Raw genomic sequence first — 18361 nt, 5'->3', positions numbered from 1 at the left:
ACACAGGTATTATGTTCAAGAAATACAGTCAAACTGGATAATAGATATGTGGATTCAGTAGTTTATCTAGGAATTACAATCAATGCCCAGACACAGGAAATCATTAAAGATAATTTTTCACCACTGCTGGCGAAAATGAAACAGGACTTAAAAAGAATCGATACCCTCCATCTATCAATTATAGGCAGGGTCAATGTCATTAAAATGACAATGTTCCCGAAGATCTTATATAAATTTAGGTCCATCCCCTTCAAAATAGATGACATATTGATCAGGGAAATGGAGGCAATTTTTATGAACTTCGTTTGGCAATATGGTAAGGTGAGGAGATCAATTAAATTGATGTCTCTACCCCAGGGACAGGGTGGATTAGGCATACCTAATCTAAAATTATATAATTGGTCTTGTCTCCTCACAGATATGGCTATACTCTTTTTTCCTGTTGACACGATACACTGCCAGCGTGGTATTCCATCTATATACCAGCTAGCACTAGGGAACGAAGCATATGGGGCATTGCTAAGGAATTATGATAAACGTTTCTTCAAGGCCTCAGGCTATAAAATACTGGAAGATATTCGGGTGGTATGGTTGGCCATACAGAAGAATCAGAGCATCCCGAAGTTTAACAAACACACTCCACTCTGGAAATCAGGGCTATTCCCGCACTTAAGCAGAGACGGCTCCTGGAGACATTGGGAAAGACAGGGAATCACCACATTAGGTCAAGTGATGATAAAGGATGTTCTGAGGCCCCTTGATCTTCTGAAGTCACGATATTCACTTCAAGGCTCCCAAGAGTTTCAATACATACAATTGACTAACACAATTAAATCAAAAAGACCCACCATAAACATATCAAAAGACTGTACACTTTTAGATTACATAAAGGGAGGTGGTCGTCGTATAAGGAAAATATATGCATTATTCTTGGGAACGCTACCAGATGATATGCTTAAGACAGAGGCTACCTGGGTTGGAAAATTGAGAGATCCCGATATCGATTTAGACAGAGCCATTCTTATGGATAAAAGGTTCCTACGATCCTCAAACTTAAGAGCACAGCACTTTAAAACCTTATTCAACTTATATTATACACCGGCAAAATTGTTCGAATGGGGAAAGAGAGCGGATAACAACTGCCCTAGATGTGGTAATGGTCCTGCTGATTTACTTCATATGTTTTGTAGCTGCGAGAAACTAGGGCCAATTAAAAATGAAATTGAAAAGTTTTTAGAGGGGCTGCTAGCTGTCAGGATAGACCTATCCCCTACACTCTTAATAATTGGGTGTGACGCCAAATTAGGTTTAAGTGTAGAGTCAGAGGCACTTGTTTTTATAGCAACAGCTGTTTTTAGAATATTAATTGCTGCTGCATGGAAGGACATTGGGGCTCCAACCTTTCAAATGTGGATTTGTAGGCTGCTCGGGATTCATAATATCGAGTCGGAGCTGTATGCACTGAAGGGAGTGAAATCCAGGGATATGGGACTAAGGATTTGGTCGCCCGTGGCATCATGGAGGCGGTCAAAAACTGAGGGTCAATAGTTTTTAACACCCATGGAGATATTCCTTGATACTCTTAACATATTTACTGTATTTAAGCCCATACTCTCTGTTTTAACTTGTTTTAACATCTTTCTTTTACAAGTTGAGATTCAATTATGCGTATTTAACATTCTGTATGCATATCTATTTGGTATTTCTATGTCAATATGTTCTTTTTGTTATGTATAGAAATATTATATTGTCATGAACTTTCAATAAAAAAAATAAAAAAAAAGAGATTGGTTTGCATAAAGGGATTCGAGAATAGAATTATTTTGAAAGAAAATGCTATACTGGTCACTCACAAAGTGAGAGGTGTACACTTGAGCACCAGGAAAGCACTAAAGGAATTGTTTGGCGATTTGTGCAAACAGAGTATCCTTGAGCGTGTGAACGCTGAGGAGTGGTTGTCCAAAGTGGACAATGTTTTTAGTTTTGCTTGTAAATTTTTCCTCAAAGTGGTGCACTATGCCTTTGTGGGTTGGGCAATGATAGATGTAGCCATTCAGTTTGTAAGTAATGTTCTCTCTTTAGAGGGAAAACCAAAGGAACTGATTTCTGACAATGGTGTGCAATAAATATTTGAAAAGATGTTTTAAAAAAAAATGATGTGGTGGAAAGCTTTACACCATTTTATTGTATAGAAAGTAATCTTATGAACTGGTCAAATAGATTTCAAATAGACAGTACACAGACATCACCGGCTTGTGGTAGAGATGTTGAAACATGTATGAGAGAGAAACCTTGGGCTTATCTTAACACACACATTCCACTACAGAAGAAAATGCCTTCATGCTATTTAGGAACCAAGAAGGAAGAATTGATATTGCTCCTGATAGGCTGTATGAGAAAGATTGTACATGACACAGCAGGATCTGGAAATCGCAGGTAAATGTTTTCGATGCTCAGCAAAGAAAGAAAAATATTTATGACATTACATTTGGAGTTGTCGTAAGGTGCATTAAAACAGTTGTGTGGGTGTTGCTCTTGAAGAAGAATAAAAGGGGATGTAACACAGATTTTAAACTAGAGGGACCAATTATGGTGCAAATATAGATGTGCATTCTTCTGTTTTTATAGATGATGGGAAATGGGGGCCCATTTGTAATCTTGTGGTGATAAAGGATACCCAAATCAAGAGTTTAGAGCATGTAAACATGAAAAAGAATTAAGATGATTTATTATTGGGTGTTTGTTGGGTGGAAGTGAGTTTTTTCTGCATGAAGGAGGAACCTTGATTGGGACAACAGAATTGGTCACCATTGAGAAACAGAGTGATTTGTTTAGAGAATGGCATGAGTAGTTTGAGGGACTAGAGTTGATGAGTGAGTTAAGTAACTCACATACGGTTACAAATAATGACAGGATAGTAGTCAGAAGAAGTTAGAGCTAATAATAACAGCGCGCTGCAGTATATACGAAGTATGGAAGAGTGTCTAAACATCCTCATCACTTAAAATATTTTAAACTATATTGATTCTGTTTTGTTGTCAATATGTTGTGTCTTCAGTAATTATATATAGATTTTATTTTTGGTTATGTTTATTGGTTCAGCCTGGGCTGCCTCACAAGACCGTTATATTTGCATGTTTACCTCGTGGCTTGTCATTGACTGGGATTCTGGTTCATGGATTCCAAGTGGGCTGTTCTCAGTCAGTTGGATCCTGCCTCTAGAAGTGTAAAGCCTATTCCATTTCGAATCACCTTGCCTTGGAGACTCTTGGCAGCTAGCTTTACCGCTCACAACACCTCCCTATGAAGGTAGAGTTCAAAGGTGAGTTTACATCTTTATTTATTACAGCCCTGAACATCACTACTTCTTCCTTTGCTCCAGAAGGACTCCCAGTATCCTTTACAAATATCACATTCCAAAAATATGTTCCAAACGTTAATTGGCTACTTAGATAAGGAGGTTCTGGAATCCAACACAACATATCTTTCCCCTTAGCAAAACAAAATGTAATATAAGATACTTTACTAAAACAGTTATCATAATTTAGAATAAAATCTTTAATGCGTGTAGAACGTGGAACAACACAACAAAAAAGTCCTTTGTTACTCCTATCACTATGTTTCTGTGTTCTGACACTTTCTGTTGAAGTCTCTGGATGGTGCTGCCGTCTCCGGAAATAAATGTATCAAAAGTATTCTCAATCTCACCAGAAGCCTCACTTCCACCACCATCAGTATCAACAAATTGAAATTCCTTCTATTCTTTGACTCACACTTCACTTCCTGATTTGCACTTCATATTACACTTAGTCAACCTCCCAAAATGCCATAATTTTCTATTACTCATCACTTGTAAATGTTCATACAATCTTTGTTCCCTTTCCTCTTCATACAGTACGTTTCACTCTCACAAACTCCTTACGTCCACATTCCTTATGCCCTTTTTGAACCTTACCAATGTTTCCTTCACCATATTAACTAATGGTTCCACTTTCTTATTCCCTGCCATCCAGCTCACATTGGGCCATATGTAGGTAATCCAATTTTACTGATTCTAAAATACCGAATTTTACCGATTCGGTATTTCAGAATCGGTAAATGGTATGTAGGTATTGATTCGGTAAATGTTACCGAATCGGTAAAATTCAGTAAATACCGATTCGGTATTTACCGATTCGGTAATTCCAATTCATTCCTATGGGCCTGGAGGCCCATAGGAATGAATAGGAATTACCGATTCGGTAAATACCGAATCGGTAATAAGGGGAAGACTACCAAGGGTGGCAGGGTGTCACATTGACACCCTGTTGCACCCCTGAATAGTGCATGGGTGCACATGTGGCACACATACATGCCCTAAGGGCATGTATGTCTGCCACATGGCACTGTTAAAAAAAAGCCTAAAATTGATTTTTTAACGTTTTTCGATATATATATATATATATATATATTTTTTACGTTCTAAAACCTTTATTGATGGAATATGCATAAGTGTACAATATATGAAGTGAGAAATTATCTGCACAGTAATAACACATTCCAATGACAGTATCAACGTTGAAGTTATCTTGTTAAAGGCATAGGCCAAACATAAAACTTGTAGTTGGTGGTAAATAACGAATCCTTAAATGAGGAATGCACTCACTTGAGTGCTCCCTACATTAGGGATTCGGTAAATTACCAAATCAGTATCTTAAGGATTCAGTAATTTACCTATTCCTTAAAGTACCGATTTGGTAAATTACCGAATCCTTCAATTTGGCCTCCTACATCTGAAAAGCCTAATACCGGTCGGTAACGGCGGAAATTCGGTAAATTCGGCTGTTACCGACCGGTATTAGGCTACCTACATCTGGCCCATTGTCTTTAAAGAAAGGAAACCTACCACACATGATAGTGAAAGGGTTCTAACTAGTAACTGATTGAGTTATGTGCGAAACACAAATACATCGCTTACCTTCAACAGTCCTATTTTTCACAACGGTCTTTGACAACTGAAGGAGCTTATTTTCACTCCATTTTTTCAAAGTTTGCCTTGAGTGCCAACATTTAGTTATGGGTAACCCCTTATGCGAAGAATTATATACAATATTTCAGTACCAGAAATTTGACATTGATACTGCCAATATACTATAGGTGGCCCAGATATCAACAATTACCTCAGTATTTCTGAGTCCGAATTTTCTCATGGTTTGCTTCCTCCAACCCCCTCAGCCCCAATATGCCATGGCTGCCCTCTCTATGGCAAAGAAATGCGTCTTGTATGCCAGCACCAGCATTTTGCCACAGCTGTCCATTTATATCAAGTATTAGTTTCAGTATTTCAGAGCCTGTGCTGTGCCCTGGGTGCCCTCTCTTATACCAAGAATTACCTTCAGTGTCCCAATGGCAGGATTTCCCCACAGGTTACCACTTGCCAAGAATTTCCCCCAGTATGCAAGTAATAACATGTTTCCACAGGGCGAGCCCCATACCAAGAAATGCTTCTAGTGTTTTAGAGCCTGCATTTTCGATGGCTAGATTCTCTTCCTTATGCCACTAATTATCTCCAATATGCCATAGGCAGGATGTTACGTTGGGTGCTGCCATAAGCCCAGAATTGTATTGTGTATGGCATGGCCAGCGATAGACTCATAATCCTAAAACACACAAAAATAATACTCTCTTACTCACTCACTCTCTGACTTATACTCATTCCTCACATTCTGTCTGTTCCCCCTCACACAAACTCACACTCTCTCCCATAATCATTCTCATTCCCACTCAGTTACTCACAAAGAAAGCTACTCACTAGTTCTCACTCTCACTTACAAACACACTTACACACACTCACCCTTTGATACTCGCCTATTCTGGGCCTTTAATCAACTACCAGCTGCACCATTGATAGCTACAAACTTGACTCACTTAAATGCTGTCTTATAATCACTAATCACTCACTCCTTTGAATGCACTCGCACTCCTCAACTCACTCACTCCTTCACATTCACTTATTCATACACTCAAACTCAGATTCTCACTTTCACTCTCATTGATCTTCTCAAGCACTCACACAGTTACTCTTATCACATTTACTCTGTCACTCCGAAGCACACTCACAAACACATACACCCACATGAAGAGTGAAGCACTTACTTACCGTGCTTCCTTTGCTTGCCTCTCTGAGGATCCATGGCAGTAGCAGAGCAGTAATCTGGTGCTGGACATTGGAACAGCAAGCCATGTTTCCCAACGAGGACCCAGACAGAACAGCAAGCCCTGGTTTGAAAAGGAGAAAACATACCGCAGACCTTCTCCCAGCTTCTTGATAGGACTGGATTCACAGCCATATAAGAAGTTGGGGCACTGCTTGGGATCCTGCCTTTGCTGCTCTGTGTGGCTCCTCATTGGCCGCAGGTTTGCACTATTGTGCACCTTCACAGCCACTGAGGCATGTGCAGTATGTTTGCTAAATGAAATGGGTTGCGCATGTGTGAGGGTATTGTGGTTGAACTACACCCCTCACATGTAAAATCCAGATAGATATTCACATATGTCTTTTAAACAACACTCTAGCTAAATTATGCCTCAGTCCCACTCTTCTTCCTGTCATCAGGAGCCTGGAGACAAGGCCAGACGGGTTTACATGCGCACCGGCAGTGTGTATGAAAACATGAAAGTGTGTTTTCATGAATACTGCTTAGTTAAATTATTAGCAGCAGAGGTAAGTGGCAGTACGTGGCCCCTCACAGGAGGCCACTCATTATAACACTGCTTAGAAGTAGTTTTATGTGCTGTGCTATTACATTAAAAAATTTACCGACATTCTCTGTCTGAAAACGAATGATTCTCTTTGGGATGCCTTCTCTCTGGAAAATACTTTGCAAAAACGTTGCTTTTTTATTTAGCCAAAAGTAAAACATACATTATATGAATACTATAGAAGTGTAAACAATACATAACTCTGTAGTTTTTTTTGGGACTTATACAGAAGTCCAGTAAAAGAGGGACCAATTAAATCAGATGTTGGAAAAGACAATCCTAGTCACAATTTAGAGAGCAAAATAAAAGTGGGGGGCTGTGGGGGGTTCTTCCCCTCTCCCTTTCTTTTAACGAAGGATCTGACATATAGCCGTAACATAGCATAATAAAAAAAAAATATATATATATATATATATTTTTTTTTTTCTCTGGACAGTGCCTCATTACCCCCATTGAAGACCAGTCCAAATCCAGTTGAATTTAAGCAAAGAGAGCAGCCCTCTAGCTTTGGCCAAGGCGAGTTCCATCTCATATGTCTGTCTAAGTAAGACCCAGAACTCATTAACACTAGGACTGGTGTTATCAATCCAGACTCTGGTTTCACAGAGCCGGGCACATGCTATAATAATAGTAGCCAACAAGTTAACGTAGCTAGCCGCCTCACTTTTGATCCCAAGAAAAATTTCTTTCTCCGTAAGTTGATAGTTTGGGCCAAGAAGTGAACTAAGAATACTTGAGACCCCACTCCAAAACCTATTTAACCTTGGACGAACATATGACTGAGGTCTGCAGCATACACTTGACACTATGGACAGAATGACTTTTCAGAAGATTGAGAGGCCCACTTAGATATAATCTCTGGTGTATAATACAGCATGTATACAATCCGATGCTGCTGCATACTTTAGATTAACCGATGTTACCCCTCGATCTAATACCACCATGGGTTCTTGTATTTCCTCTGCTAATTTAGCCGCGATCAGTAAGCTATCGTCACTGGCACTAGCCAAAAATTGTTGATAGGATAGACCATTGGCCCCTCGGACAAAATACGTATATATGCCGGACAATATACCCAATGAGTTCGGCATTGATAATACCATTTTGCCTTGTACAAAAAAGGCCCTAACCTGCAAATACTTTAAAAAACGTATTGTGCACCATGCCAAACTCGTCTTTAAGCGCAGCAAACGAACAGAACCCGTCCATCATAAAATTGACCCAACCGGGTAATGCCCTTGCATTGCCAATCATTCCCAATGAGATCCTGAAATATAATGGGCAGCATAGGATTACCCCATAACACCATGTGTATTGATGTAGTATAGGGAGCGAATATTGCTGACGGATATCTTGCCTATTTGGCTAATGTCTTTAACTACCTTTAACGTCACACGTTTGTAGTAGTTGGGATCAGAAGTTTTATACAGCATGAACCCGACCGATGAGCGGCAAGCTAACTGATAACTCAGGAAGGCAGGGTCCGCGTCCAGCCCGCAAAACAAGCCGTGAATCGTCCGACAAAAGAAGCCCAGAAATAAAGCTTAAAATCTGGGACCTTCAAGCCCCCACGTACATGTAGTAGTTTCATAGATTTGAGAGACCTTCTAGTATGCCTGTAAGCCCAAATAAAGCTGCCTATAACACTATCTAATTTATTAAAAAAGGACCAAGGCACCCGCAATGGTATTGAGCGGAAAAAATATAAACATTTAGCGGGAGTCGATGCCAACTGCGCAGTTTAGCCGATACTGTCTTCAGGAGAGGTTTGTAGTTCAAAGTTACAATATCGTTGATCTGGCTACTAAGACAGACCCCGCGATAAGTTGCTGTTTGTGTGACCCCTAATGCTGAAGGCAAGGCATCTGATTGAGAATGGACAATTGTATGAGTTTTAGCCAAGTTCAACTTATAACCCGAAAAGGAGCCGAATAACTCTGCCTCTTGTGTAATGTGTGTAATAGCTTCTCCAGGGTTAGCAGAAAAGACTGCAATATCGTCGGCATATCCAGTAACCTTAAGTACCATGCCATTAAGGCATACAAGTGAGATCCCTCCAGTGAGCATCAAATGCCTTATATATGTCTCTATATAGAGGGCGAACAGCAAGAGGGACAATGGACATCCCTGCAGTGTCACCCATTGATCGTCAAAAATGGCAGATGTCATACAATTCAATTTTATTGTGGCTACTGGTTCCTTGTACAGCTTCTGGCAGAAGCAAAAACTTTACAATAGTATCTGCATCAACTATCTCTTCTACTTCTAGTTCTAGTCATTTTGAAAATGAATCCATCAGTATTAAAATGAATAGTGACTTTCTATCTTATCCCAGATGTGGGCCGGGTACATCTACGCCCACTGTTTCCCATCAGGACACCTAATAGGGATTAAAGGGTGAGTTCATTATGACCTGAGTCTTGTCAAAACTGGCAGTCTATACCCTCCCTCGCTAACTGCTGTATATCATTCTCTGCCCCAAGGAAATCTGTTCATAACATTTAAAACCATCAGTATTATAAACTTACGTTCACAACTTTGCTTGGTTACTCACATCATTAAGTTTTAGATTGAACACAACCCTCCCTCCCTCCCTTCCCTTACCTTATGCTCTTGTTCAACCCCAGCATGATCACTTACATGCACACTGACCTACATGGCTCCTCCCGCCCTCGGGACAAACACAGCTGTCGGTGCAAACATCCAAGATGTAGCATTCTACGAAAGTAACCAACTTTAATACGCACTCGTAAACATGATTCACTCAGCTTGCATGTGCTGTATGAGCTGGGCATCACTTTAGTTTAGTTTTTAGAAGCGTATGCACGTCCTACTATTACCACAAGATGGCACAAGGATCCCATGAGTTGGTAATACAAAATTAGTGTAGTAAACAGCTACCACAAATGATTCTTTGGATGTAAAATAGTGTATTTCCCTCATCTTACCACATAGATTCTCGCATGGTCAGCGACTAGCTGCCGCCTCCCCCCCCAATCCGGCACCCAACACCCAGGAACGTGGACACAAGACATCTTTACTTTTTGGAAGGCGGGCGCTAGTCGCCCGGCCGTATTTATTAAAGTATGAAATTAAAAAAGGTTTTTTAATTGCATCATCAACAATTTATACAAAAATCAGCAGGACATTTAGATACATAATTCTTCAACAAGTTTGAGAGCCTGACCTTAACAAAAACTCTAATACATGTTGTTTCCTAACCGAGACTAAACATCCTCATCTTGATTTTTGTACATTTCTGGCCATATGGCAGGGTCACTACCGGTGTCAGGTCCTACAAGCTGCGCCTCCCCCTGAGACGTGCGCATGCGCAGTGTTACCACGGGACTTGCCCGATCTACGCCCAGAACTCCATTTACCCACTGAAGGAGGGCCCTTACTCTGCGCCGGTGGCGTCATGAGTCCACGCGCGCGGGGTGGCTACCAGCCTAAGGAAAGCGTGAACTACTCCTACCCGCGCTCCTTTGCTTTGCAGCATCCATTACCTTGCCCCTGGAGTTCTGGGAGTGGCCCGCAGGCCCCTCCCCCTGGGCGGGAACCTCCATAGGATGATGCCCGCCCCCTCAGACCCCAAATATGTGCTCACCGATAATGACCTTACCGCATGCCCCATACCTAATAAATACGACGACCTATGGGAAAAATTCTAAAGGACAGCTACACTGGCTAATAAATAACAGTATCAACGTATAGCTACAAAGGGAAAAAAGGCCTAAAGACACTTGGCATCAAATACAATTCATTTCACACATGGTTTGCTAAAAAGGGGAAAAATTCCTAAACAAAAGCATCAACAAAATATACCAACAATTCCATTTTTACTACCCTGTGAGACATGTGGACAGTACCTTCAAAACTTACCAGTCAACCAGACATAAGAACTGCTACAAGACTTTGTTCCAGGGGATGGTGGGTGGGAGAACAAAGAAGCCCCGAGCGCGGGGCACACCGTTCAGCGAGGGAGCGTCCAGGGACAAGGGGGTCTCCTGGGCGCTCCCCACCTCTTTATTCCCGAGGGGCCAGGCGGCCCCTCCTTTAGCCCGCCCCCCCTGACCCGGACCTTCTACCTTGGATCCGGGTCAGGGAGGCCGCCGGCCAATCGGCGGTGGGTCGCGCCCCCAGGGCACGCCCCCACCGCCGAGTGACAACAAAGGGGGAAAAGGGGGGGGCGACGGTCGCCGCGCCGCCATGCGTGCGGGGGGGCCGAGGGCCCCCCCTTTTCATTTGCTCTGCAACCACTTGGTTGTCACCTTGGATGCAGTTTTAAACACATTTTGGGGTATTGTATATCTGGTATTTTAATTTGGTGTTTTAAAAAATCAATTTTTGTGAGTATTTATCGATTTAAAAAGTAAGTATTCCGTATTTAATATACTAAATTGATGGTATTATTTTTACCTATAGCGTCTAGTAACTAAGACGGGGGTACTTGATTGTCATATGCACAAAGATAACAGAGTAAAATCGTAAACTGTACTTCACAGGACATTCATTATGAAGTGTAAACAAAACACATTAATACCCATGCTTTATTATTTGTTTCCTGATTTGCTGCTTTCCCCATCAAGAACTCACTGTCCTTGAGTATGTTACTTTGATTTTTCCCTCCAACAGAACTTTGCTTACAACAGAATGGAGTGGCAAAGGCACTATTCCTGCGAGAAGGTGTTCGTGCTGATGACGTACTACGACATGACGGAGCGAGCTGCAGGCAGGGTGGATCCGAGGCAGCTGCAGGCGACAAGGTAACTTCATTACATTACATTAGCTCGAGGACTTCCTGAGAGTTAATTCAATGTACGCATTGGCGCTACCTACACATCCCTGTGCCACCCCCTCTAGCCTGTGGTACAGGTAGGTGTACCACCTGGCCTTTTTTCCCAGGCATGGCCTGTATGATTTAAGTCCAGGCTGGTACAAGTATTTAGAAAAGCAGTGAAAATCAGTATTTCTTCCTTTCTAAAACCTAAACCTAAAATAGTGAATAGTAAGAAATGCATTTAAAAAGTATTTGATTGCTGTCTAAATAGTTTAAAAAGGATTATTGCAGCAAAATAAGGGAGAAGTGCCTTGCTACAAAAGAATCCTGACAGTGTAAAACAAATTCTATTACACCTACTAGGTGTTGGCTGTTCCAGAAGAGTAAAACTTAAACCAAAAGCAATGGAAGCCCTTGCCACAAACTGTTTTATTTTTAAACGACTTTATTTTTTTTTTTGCAGAGTTTTATATAGCGCGAACTAGACCCGAACCGAATCAGGTATCAGAGCGCTTTACATAGCACCAGTTACGTTACATGAGGACGGACACACATTCATTTTAGGCACGGGGAGATTAAGTGATTTGCCCAGAATCACAGGAGGTTTTGACTTGAACATAGAATTCTGAAATTGATGCACTACAAGCATGTACTGAGTGACTTAATTCGATGGCAGAAAGATTTAATGACAACCTAACTACAATGGCGGCTGCCTTGTACCGAGTGTGGTGTGGCGCACATTTTTTTTTTTAATAGGCCTACCTTGGTGAGTTGCAGCGCGATGTCCTCCTTCTGGTGTTTTCACAGCAAGCTCTAAAGCAGGAACATGAACTACCCAATCCTGGTGCTACTTTAACAGCATAAAAGCAGCACCAGGATTGGATAGAGTGGGCTCTCCCAGCACTCCTTAGAGCGCTGGAGGCCTGCACGTTCTCTAGCCTAGCTATCTAAGACAGCTGGGTTTGAGAACTTTTAATATGCGCATGTCTGGCTAATCGGCCCAAGACAGCCGGCCAAATAGGAACGCAATTTTTTTTTCCCCAAGTCTGTTTTTATTTTAAGAGTTAGCACCCATATCAGGGCCATACAAACACAGCGATAAGCCTACAACCCCATATCCGGGACGGCTGCGAAAGCAAACGACATTCAGGTCATAGGTTTTGCGCACAGAAACAGATTTACACAGCGCCTTGCCTACAACCCCAACTGGGCCGCCGCGTGGCATGAAATCAGCTATGGTATCGATGTGGCATATAGGTAACCCAAATCACAGAGCCATTGGGAATGGACTAACGGGCAACTAGCCCAACACTTAAGGGCGGCCCAACGGGGCTCAGCGATCATGTAGAGAGGTCGAAGACAGAGAGGAGGAGAGAAGAAGGTGAAAGAGAAATAGGAGAGATGAGAGATAGAGAAGGGACAGTGAGGACGGGGCGTGGATGCGTCATGGAGGGGGGCCAGCAGGGAGGAAACGTCCCATGTATCTCCAGTGTCGTGTAAGATGCCTAGGGGAGGAGCCTGTTGGAGTCTGAAGGGACGACGGTGTCGTCAAAGAGGCGCATGGTTCTGAGCTTGGTAGGCATGTGGCGCCCGTGTTCAATTGAGCAGAGGTAGAGCACTAGGGGCCGCCAGTCCACCCCAAAATGCGTGTCGCGCGCATGCAGTCGCGCTGTTAGAAGTTCCATCGCTAGAACGTGCCAAATCTGTACAAACCAGGCTGCTATGGGTGGAGCTTCGGGTCATTTCCAGTATCGGGCTACAAGCTGCTTGGCCACCCCCAGCATTTGGAGCGTCAGAATTCAATCGCTGCGGGTGAGTGCCTTGAGGGTGGCAGGTCTAATACCAAGTAGAATTGTGCTCACGGTTTCAGGTAGGGGGAACCCCAGCACCACCCTAATGTGGCTGAGAACCTCCTTCCAAAAGACGGTCAGGATCGGGCACGCCCACCATATATGGATGAAATCCCCGGATGCAGACTGACACCTCCAGCACTTAGGGGAAACCGTGGGGAACATCTTATGGAGCCGTAGGGGCGTATAGTACCATTGGGTCAGGAGTTTGTAGGCATTTTCCCTTTGCGGGATGCTCCGGTATATCTTGGGGATATCCCTCCAGAGCCTGTCCCACTGCAAAGGTTCAATGTCCGCGTCCACCGCCAGCTGCCACTGGCGCTGGTATGGGCGGGAGGGCACAGTCAGCGGGTGTTGCAGGATGTGATAGATATGAGAGGTCAGCCTCTTTAATCCCCCAAGGGAGCGCGCCAACTTTTCGAAAGGGGTGAAATCTCGTGTGGCTTCCTGGCACATTGTCCCTTCAGAGACCCAATGTCGCAGCTGTGCATATTGCAGTCTTGCCTCTGACGGTACGCGGAACTCCTCCCGACAGTGGTCAAAGGATTTGAGTGTGCCCCCGTCATAAAGATCGTAGATCACCCTGTAGTCTCATTGCGTCCATTTATCAAATGCTCGAGATTGATGCGGCGGTGGGAAGTGCAGGTTCCCCACTATGGGGGTATGCGGAGACGGAAACGTGGTGAGTCCCTTGGACACGGCTACGCTGTCCCAAATGTCTAAGACTGTCCTCGTAGGCACTGCTATATAGGCGCCTTTGGAGCGGGCTGTCCGGTGTAACCACGCTAGGTCCCAGATAGTGCGCCCTGTTACTGCTCGGTCCATGTGTAACCACCCTTTCTCGCTCTCTCGCGCTGCCCACTCCACCACAAAGCGCAGGTGGGAGGCCCAGTAATAGTGCACTAGGTCGGGGCAGGCTAGACCCCCCCCATCCCGTGGTGCCATGAGGATCTTCTGTGAGAAGCTGGACCATTTTCCGCCCCATATGAAGGCTCAGCCCTCCACAGGGCTTGGTCGCCCCACTCACTGCTGCCGCTCCTGCCTGCCTTTGCCGCCTCCTGCCTGCAGATTCCTTCGCTCGCTGCCCGCTGCTCCTGGTGAATTTCCCGCTGCTCCTGGGAATTGCCCACTGCTTCTTGGAATTCCCGCCACTGCCTCCCTGCGGCCCCGCCCCCCTGTGATTCCATTCGCCACCCCGCTCCGCCACCCAGCTGCTCCTCCCTCCCGGCTCCTTACTTATGACGCCCCCAGAGCGACCGCGCAGCGGATGCGCGCAGCGGGAGCGCCGATTGAGCGCCGAAGGTGCGCCAAAGGAAAGCCCGTCTGCGCCCGTCCGCGCCTGGCCCGCGACCAGCGCCAGGACCCCTGGCCCTCCCCGCCGAGGCAAGACGACCCGACTGACCTACGACGCCGCCACTCTCAACGGACTCAATGCCGGCCGGACCCACGCCTGCTGCCGAGCCACCCCGAGATGCACCCACGGACCCATCACCTGCTGCACCTGCAAGTTCACTTGCCTACGAACCTGCCCCGCATCCGTCAAGACAAACACCAGCAGCAACCACCTCAAGTGCATCCTGATCAACACCCGCTCCGTCCACAGACACGCCGTGGAACTCTGGAACCTCCTCGACGCTACATCACCGGACGTCGCCTTCCTCACGGAAACCTGGATGAACGCCTCCTCTGCACCCGACATCGCCATCGCCATCCCGGACGGGTACAAGATCATCAGGAGGGACCGCATCAACCAGACCGGAGGTGGCATCGCCATCGTCCACAGGAACACCATCGGCATCACGACCGACGCCAACGACTCCTTCGCCGCAGCCGAACATCTCCACTTCCAGATTCACACCGACCCTAAGACGACCCTCAGAGGCACCCTCGTCTACAGACCCCCGGGACCACGCACACAATTCAGCAAAGACATCACAGACTTCATCAGCCCGCACGCCCTCCCCTCCACTGACTACATCCTCCTCGGGGACCTCAACTTCCACCTGGAGAACAACAAGGACCGCAACACCACCGCCCTGCTGGAAAACCTCGCCAACCTCGGACTCAAGCAACTGGTCAACACCCCCACCCACTACGCCGGCCACACGCTTGATCCCGTCTTCTCTTCCAGCAAGTACATCACCTTCAGCCACGCCACCGGACTCTACTGGACCGACCACAGCTGCGTCCACTTCAGCTTCAAAAGATCCACGACCCACCACCACCCGCAACAGGTACCTCACAGGAATTGGAGCAAGATCACCGCAGACCAGCTCACCACCTCCCTCAGCCAGAGCCCACCCGCCAACACAACGGACCCCAACGAAGCAGCCCGCAACTTCACACAGTGGCTGACCGCCTGCGCCGACGACCTCGCGCCACTAAAGAACCCTCCCAGCAGACCCAGAAGCAAGAAGGCATCCTGGTTCACCGACGACCTCAAGGACTCATAGAAGACCTGCCGCACCCTCGAGAAAGCCTGGCTCCTCGACCGGACCACCGACAACATGACCGCCCTCAAACACGCTACCCGCAAGCACCACCAGCTCATCCGCACCACCAAGAAGAAATCCCTGAAGGAACGACTGGACAACAACGCCCACGACAGCAAAGAGCTCTTCACTATCGTCAAGGAGTTCTCCAACCCCAGCACCGGCACCAACGACATCACTCCGTCACAAGACCTCTGCGACTCCCTCGCCTCGTTCTTCCACCGCAAGATCGCCGACATCCACAACAGCTTCGGCGCCCCACCCACGCACCCAACCGTCGAACCAACGCCCCCCACCGCCACTCTGGACCACGGTGACCACCGAAGACACAGCCCGCACAATGAACACCATCCACTCCGGATCACCGACCGACCCCTGCCCACACCACGTCTTCAACATGGCCGACTCCACCATCGCACCCCAACTCCGGAACATCATCAACGCCTCCTTCAACACCGCCACCTTCCCGGAGAGCTGGAAGCACGCCGAGATCAGCGCCCTCCTGAAGAAACCTACAGCGGACCCCACCGATCTCAAAAACTTCCGCCCCATCTCGCTCCTCCCTTTTCCTGCTAAAGTCATCGAGAAGATCGTCAACAGACAGCTGACCGCCTTCCTCGAGACGAACGGATCCCTCGACCCCTCGCAGTCCGGCTTCAGAGCCAACCACAGCACAGAGAACGCCCTCATCGCAGCCACCGACGACATCCGGACCCTGCTCGACAAGGGGGAAACAGTGGCCCTCATCCTCCTGGACCTCTCCGCTGCGTTCGACACGGTCTGCCACCGCACCCTAGTCCAGCGCCTCAGCAACATCGGTATCCAAGAGAAGGCACTGGAGTGGATCATCTCGTTCCTCGCCGGAAGAACACAAAGAGTCCGCCTCCCCCCGTTTCGCTCCGAGGCCACCGAAGTCATCTGCGGCGTCCCGCAAGGATCTTCACTCAGCCCCACCCTCTTCAACATCTACATGAAACCTCTCGCAGCCATCGCACGCCAGCACAACCTCAACATCATCTCTTACGCCGACGACACCCAGCTGATCCTCTCTCTTACCAGAGACCCCGACACCGCCAGAACCTGCCTACATGAAGGGATGAAAGACGTCGCCGAGTGGATGAAGGACAGCCGCCTGAAACTGAACTTGGACAAGACGGAAGTCCTCATCCTGGGATCTTCGCCCTCCGCCTGGGACGACTCCTGGTGGCCCCCAGCCCTGGGCACCGCACCCAAGCCAACCGACCACGCACGCAACCTGGGCTTCATCCTGGACCCCTCCCTCTCGATGACCAGACAAGTCAACGCCGTCTCCTCATCGTGCTTCAACACCCTGCGTATGCTTCGCAAGATCTTCCGCTGGATCCCGACCGAGACCAGGAAGACTGTCACCCAGGCACTCGTCACCAGCCGACTGGACTACGGAAACGCCCTCTACGCCGGAACCACAGCCAAGCTACAGAAAAGACTCCAGCGCATCCAGAACGCCTCCGCCCGACTCATCCTGGATGTCCCCCGACGCAGCCACATCTCCAGCCACCTGAGGAACCTGCACTGGCTCCCCGTCGACAAGAGGATCACGTTCCGGCTCCTCACCCACGCACACAAGTCTCTCCACGACCTGGGCCCCAAGTACCTCAACGACCGCCTGACCTTCTACACGCCCACCCGCCAGCTACGGTCCACCAGCCTCGCCCTCGCAGCAGTACCACGCATCCGAAGAGCCACCGCCGGAGGAAGATCCTTTTCTTACCTGGCTGCCAAGACTTTGAACTCCCTCCCCATCCACCTTCGGCTGACCCAGGACCATCTCGCCTTCAGGAAACAACTCAAGACCTGGCTGTTCGAGCAGTAGCATACCCCTCCCCCCAAGCGCCTTGAGACCCTCCCGGGTGAGTAGTGCGCTATACAAATGGCATGATTGATTGATTGATTGATTGACGTGAGTTCGCGTTGTAAACTCCGTATACAGTGAAGCGGGATCGGGGTGGGAAGACATTGAAACACATACAGGATTTTGGGAAGGATCGACATCTTGACAGCGTTAAGTCTACCCAACCACGACAACATCAGGGGCTTCCACCTGCGCAGGTCCTCTAGGACCGCTTTTCGGCATTCCCGCCAATTCACCGATGACCATGCGTCCAAAGAGGGGGTCAGAAGAAGACCCAGATATCGGATATGATGTTCGGCCCACTGGTAGGGCGCCGCATCTTTCAAAGAGGGTATCTCCTCTTTCGGTATGGTAAGATTAAGGACCCAAGACTTGTCATGGTTGATCTTGAGGCCAGAGGCCCTCTCATAGAGACAGAGCACCCTATGCAGGGCCAGAAGCGACTCCCGTGGACGCGTAAGAGTAAGTATCAGGTCGTCCGCAAACAATGCCACCTTATTGTTTCGCCCGCTATGTACGACTCCATGGATGTCCGGCTCTCGGCGGATCATCTCCGCAAGGGGCTCTACTGCGAGAGCAAACAGCAGGGGTGAGAGGGGACACCCCT

At 46.9% G+C, this 18361-nt stretch overlaps 1 protein-coding gene across 1 annotated transcript in view; it reads left to right on the top strand.

Annotated features, from left to right (window-relative positions):
• Positions 1 to 18361, top strand: part of GEN1 (GEN1 structure-specific endonuclease) — a 367902-nt gene that overhangs the window by 253571 nt on the left and 95970 nt on the right. Inside the window, exon 11 of the mRNA XM_078647757.1 lies at positions 11377 to 11507. Coding sequence (XP_078503883.1) covers positions 11377 to 11507 — 131 coding nt within the window. The remainder of the gene's footprint in view (positions 1 to 11376; positions 11508 to 18361) is intronic.

Source organism: Lissotriton helveticus, chromosome 6 (assembly GCF_964261635.1).
Source record: "Lissotriton helveticus chromosome 6, aLisHel1.1, whole genome shotgun sequence".
Classification (NCBI taxonomy): Eukaryota; Metazoa; Chordata; class Amphibia; order Caudata; family Salamandridae; genus Lissotriton; species Lissotriton helveticus.
Note: the sequence above shows the minus strand (reverse complement) of the source record. Positions and strands in the feature narration are given on the sequence as shown.